The sequence below is a fragment of the Fukomys damarensis genome, unplaced genomic scaffold (assembly GCF_012274545.1).
Source record: "Fukomys damarensis isolate Sample0158 unplaced genomic scaffold, DMR_v1.0_HiC HiC_scaffold_19, whole genome shotgun sequence".
NCBI classification, from domain to species: domain Eukaryota; kingdom Metazoa; phylum Chordata; class Mammalia; order Rodentia; family Bathyergidae; genus Fukomys; species Fukomys damarensis.
Window position 1 is genome coordinate 59716751 of NW_022900931.1, and position 5687 is coordinate 59722437.

Sequence of the window (5687 nt, forward strand, 5' to 3'; positions counted from 1 at the left end):
TTTTTTTTTTTTTTTTTTTTTTTTTTTTCCCAAAGTACCGGAGATCAAAGCCAGGACTTTTGCACTGAATTACCCCTTCTGCCTTTTAAAAAAATTTCGAGACAGGGTTTTACTAAATCACCTAGTTTGGGCTTGACTATAATCCTCCTGCCTCAGCCTCCCAGAGTGCAGGATTCTAGGTGCGAGCTACCGGCTTGCCTCCGCAGCTGAGAATGGTCTTTAGTCTGCAGCTTGGGTCCCTCGGGTGCTCAGCCCCGCCTCCAAGATGCACAGGTGCACAGCAGCAGCGCTGGCCCCGCCCTCTACAAGGCCCCGCCCACTTACCCTGACCGGGAAGCTGCACGTGCCCTTGCGCACCGCGTCCTCGTCCGCCTGCCACTGGTGAGGACGTGATGCCTCAGGTACGTAGGCCGGTTTCCTCCGCCGCAGGCTCTGCCGTAATTTGTTCATGGTGCCGGCGTCTAGGGGCACAGGGCGGCAGTGTCGGTCAAGGTCAGGACTGGAGGTCAGAAGCTTTGGGGCTCCGGGAGTATAGGGTTGGATAGCACTAGCACGGGAGGGAGGTTCCATAATTAGGGGGTCACTGGGTCTCAGGACACGGCATTCAGGGCACACCAGGAAAGCAGAGGGTTGCAGGGTTGTGCAACAGGGATTCAGACTGATGCCTGTGAAGCTGCCTTGAGGGTGATTCTAGAGTTCCTTTTTTGTTTTTCTTTTGCGGTACTGGGGATTGAACCTAGGCCTGTGCACTGCACCCAACCCCTCTACTTTTTTTTTTTTTTTTTTTTTTTTTATGAAGGGTCTGTTGAGACTGACCTGGAACTCACTATGTAGCCCAGGCTGGTCTCGAACTCACAGTGATTCTCCTGCCTCAGCCTCCTGAGTGCTGGGATTACAGGTGTGCGCCACCAAGCCCAGCATCCCTCAACTTTTTTAAGAATCTCACTAAGTCACTCAGCTGCCCAGGCTGGGCTCAAACTTACTACCCTCCTGCCTCAGCCTTCCAGAGTGCTGGGATTAGAGGGGTGCAACACCGTGCCTGGCTTATTTATTGTTCTTGATGACTGCTGGCTCTGTGAGGGTGACAGCCAGAAGATCTTGCCTATGTCCAAGAGGGCAGCTGCCATTGGTGAGATTGTAAGGACACATCAGAGCTTGTGGCTGTCACCTTGGACAGTGTGGTTGTGTGTGTCGTTTCGAGGGTGTGTCTGTATGCAGTGGTACACAAGAACATGAGGCTGTAGTTTTTGAGACTATGTTCCTGAGTATTATTTGTGAGGGTGTAACTAAGCATTCTTTGTGACTGTGTGCAAAATCACAGCATTTTGGGGGAGCCCAAGCCCATGGTTACTGTTTGTAAGACTATATACAAAAGTATAGCTATTGTCTGTAGAAGTATGGGTCTGTGTGCGTTGTCTGGGAGACTGCCTGTGTGCACCTCTTGAGTGTGTGTGTAAGTGTGTATCTGGCCTGTGTGAGTCTGTGTGTTGTCTGGGAATATGAGTGCAGATGCATTCTCCTGGTGTGAATGAACAACTACAGTGGACCCTCAAGTTATGACTGGCCTGATTTACAAACAACTTGGGTTACAACTGGAATTTTAGTTTTAACTTACAGTCTTGACTTACAACCTGAATGCCTGCCACTTGTGCTTCCAGATGGTCTCAGATACAGACTGAACCCTTAAAGAGTTCTGGAAGGAACATTACAACATCCTTTCCTGTGTGGGGTTGAGAAATTCTGGGCCAGTGTCTCTCAAAGGACACTGAGATCTGTCTGTAGATGGGAGAGAGATTTTAAAGGCTGTACAGAGCAGTCTGAGCCTTCAGCTGACTAACCTGAGTTCCAGCCAGCCTTAGGGAACAGACTGAATTCATAAGTCAAGGGTCCACTGTACTTAGCACATCTCTGTGTGCCTGTCAACACATGAACCAGTGTGTAAAAGCGAAAGGCTACGGCCTGTGTGTCTAACTGTACGTCTGTGGCTGTCTGAGGGTCTGAGTGCATGAGTGTGAGGAGGCTGGTGTGTGTGTAGTGGATGAGGAGGCTCTGATGGTCACTGAGTGTGCATGGAAGGTATTCGAGGGCATCCACTCACGAGTGCAGTTAAGCCTGTGTGATTTGGGGACAGTTCTGGTCACACTAGGCCACCCATACACTGCCAGTCCCTATCCCTTCCCCAGCTGGCCACTCACTCACCTGACTCCGTCCTGAAGGTTTCAGGGGGCCCCGGGGCCCCACAGGGGGCTGGGGGCAAACGCCGCTCAGGCCTCCTGGGTCCACCCTGCCCAAAGGAAGGAGGACAAGGTGAGAAGTCTGGGGTGGAGTTCAGTCCCCTACCTCACCCCACCCCCACCTTGGACTTCAGCCAACGCCCTCCATTTCAGACTCCCCCCCCCAGAGCCCTGGTTGTCATAGCAGCTGTTACCAGGGGGACCAGCCACCTTGTTCCCAGGGCCCAGGAAAGAGTAGGAGTGTTTGGAGGGTAGGCATTGTTGGAGATGTGCTGGCCTCAGGAGGCCGGCAATACGGAAGGGGAGGGATGGTGTGAGGAGTGGCTCTGCCCTCTGGATACATGCCCAGGATGACACACAAACATACAATCACACATATGCAGCCACTGTGTGTCTACAGTTGTCCTTAGCACTGGGTCATAGCTATGCACACCTAGTTACATAGACATGTAACAGCTCCAGATTTAAGGTCACACAGAGACACAGAAATAGTCACGGCCACAGACAGCTGCCGCTATAGACATCTGACCACATGTTCATGTTCACAGACACACATGGCTCTACCACAGATTTTTGTTCACTATATACGGACTCCCCATCCTGCCTAGGCCCCACCACAAATACCTGGTCAGCCAAGTACTGGTTACTCCTATTTTCTTGGCCACATACAAAGTGCTGGGCTCAGGCACACCCACAAGGACTCACATGTACAACGACACCCAGTGACAGTTGTTTCCTCAGGTGCCTACCCAATAAACCCACGTTACAGCCCCTCCACCCCCAACAGTCACACCAGTCTGAGTTCCCCCGTTTGGCCACCCATAAGCACCCACTCATGCACTGACGCAGGCACAGCTACATATACCTGTCATACACACGTCCAGTGCTGCACACTGACATCTGGATGCACATTTGGTCTCTCAGAGCCCACACAGCCACACACAGCCACTGCCGCACATCCACAGTCAACCTCAGCTGTCTCACCAACACACCTTGTGTGGTGGCACACTGTCACGCAGTCACACAATCACACATAAGGAGCCAGTGTTAGCTGCTCACATCTGGTGACTGTATCTGTTACGCAGTGTTCTGTGATGGTCGTACTTGTATGACACTGTACACAACCACACACAGAGATACTGATGGCCTTGGCCCACGTGACAACACAAAGACAGGCATACACATGCAAGGCCCAGCATACACCCACCCAGAGTCAAGCAGCCTCAGACACAGCCACGGACATCCCAGAGATGGTTGTGTATGCACAGACACACAGCATCAGTGTCCATGTTACCCAGCCATCTGTCACAGTCAGTGTCCCATACACAGCTGTACTGTGTCACACCGTCACAAAAACATTGTCTTCCTTCAGACCCACTGGTCACATCGACAAGTGTGTGTGGCCCTATGTGGAAAGTCACAGCCCATTTGTACACATAATATCTCACACACTGAGATGTAGGCACAGTTCCCATTTCCCACATTACAAGTACATAGTCAGGTATATGCACAGAAATGCAGTAACCTAGACATGGCATTTACTGCTATTTGATACAGAAGATGTGGTCCCTGACAGAGCCATGTGCAGTCAGGGCCCAGCTAGCTCATCGTCAGTTCACACAGACTCTACACAAGTAGTCTAGCTCGCGTGCGCGTGCACACACACACACACACACACACACAGTACACAGACATACACAGTTACCCAGGATCACAGATAACGTGGGTCACACATGCTGCACAGGAAAATAGCCACAGTGTCTCTCTCTCTCTCTCTTTCTCTCTCTCTCTCTTACACACACACACACACACACACACGGGTACACAGACACATCTATAGCTTGAATCACACACAAAAATCTTTCAAAATAGCAACGCGCAGACACCAAGTCAAATGCATACCCCCCTAAAAACACAAATGCATGACCCAAGTCATACATACAAGGCTGTACATATAGTCACTCACAGTCACACTCCCAGCTAGACATCATTTATACAGCCCCAGTCCCACGCGCAGCTCAGAATATACAGCCACCACCACACACAGCGCTGTCACACAATTCCAGCCACACAGGCACAATGTGACTTTGGACACGGTGACAGTCACATACCTGGCGTTGCACAGTACTGTCGCACACATATATAAAATCAGCTTAGACACAACCACAACATTCTCAGCCACTAGGAGCGTCACACACGGACATGGAGCCATAGACACAACTCCACTTACAGTCACAACTCCACCCACACCTTTAGTCAGTCTCATATATGCCCACCCCCAGCCTCAGCACATGCACCGTCACACACCAAGGCACATAAACACAGGGTCACAAAAGACATAACCATAGACACAGTCCCACAGTCACAACCAAGCACCCACCCAAATACAGATAACAACGTGGAGGTCTGTTGGCACAGAGCAGTCATCATCCACACGCACACAGTTGCACAAACACTGGGCTTACACACAGACACCGCCACATACAACCACAGCACACAAACAAACAACACAGGATTCCTCATAGTTACCAGCTGCAGCACGGACACACACACACAGCCACAGTCACACAAACATGGGGTCACACTCCTAGCCACCTCCCTCTCTGTTGCTCCCACCCTTCCCTCTAGGTACCACACACAAAGCCGCCTGTCACCACCGCAGATGCTGCAGACAGACAGGGTTGCACCGGGTCCCTGGGGAGCTGTCCCCAGCCCAGCCTGAATCCTGGAGCCTGGGGGGCCAGGTCCGGTAGGGAAGGCTGTGCATTGTCTACGGTAGGGCCGCTCTGACAGCTGGGCAATCCTAGGGACAAAAGGGGTGGCCTGGAAGACCTGTGCCCTGAGACCCTTGACCAAGCAGGGAGGAGGGCTCCTAAAATTTTCCTCATTTTATTCAGGCTGGGACGGGGTGGGGTCCCAGAAACTGGGACCTTGTTTGGAGAAGGGGATGTGCCTGGGATGTGCCTGGGACACCGCCCAGGGACTGGAAGAAGGCTGTGCCCATGACGCCTCTGAGGCCTAGGGGCAGGCAGTGCTTGGAGTCCCTCCAGGCCTAGGCTTGGTGGGGAAGCTGAGCTACACAGAGGGACCCCATTCTCAAAACCCTGCCCAGGGGGTTGTTCTGCTCACAGATTTCCCTCTCCCCAGTAAGGAGGGAGGGGGATTGTGTCTGGAACTGCCTCCTGCAGGCCTTGACTTCATAAGGGGGCTGTGTCCCGCACCCCATACCCAAAACCTAGTTGCACCTAGAATCTCTGTACCCGTCTTTGATGGGGAGGGAGGGTGTCTTGAGCCCAGGATCCCTGTTTCCAGAGGCTTGGCAGGAGATGGCCTATGCCTGAGACCCTGTCTCCCGGCTTGGGCTCACTGGGGATCTCTTCTTGGACCCCCACCCTGGTCCACCCTCTCCAGCACTGGCAGCTTCTCTCCATCCGGGAGTCGCGGCCGCCTCTC

At 52.5% G+C, this 5687-nt stretch overlaps 1 protein-coding gene across 1 annotated transcript in view; it reads right to left on the reverse strand.

Moving 5' to 3' along the window:
* Positions 1-2304, reverse strand: part of Numbl (NUMB like endocytic adaptor protein) — a 19597-nt gene extending 17293 nt beyond the window's left edge. Inside the window, exons 1-2 of the mRNA XM_033765994.1 lie at positions 2200-2304; positions 325-461 (exon numbers count right to left, since the gene is read on the reverse strand). Of these exons, the coding sequence (XP_033621885.1) occupies positions 325-450 (126 nt within the window). The 5' untranslated portion in view covers positions 451-461; positions 2200-2304. The remainder of the gene's footprint in view (positions 1-324; positions 462-2199) is intronic.
* Between the last annotated feature and the right edge of the window lie 3383 nt (positions 2305-5687).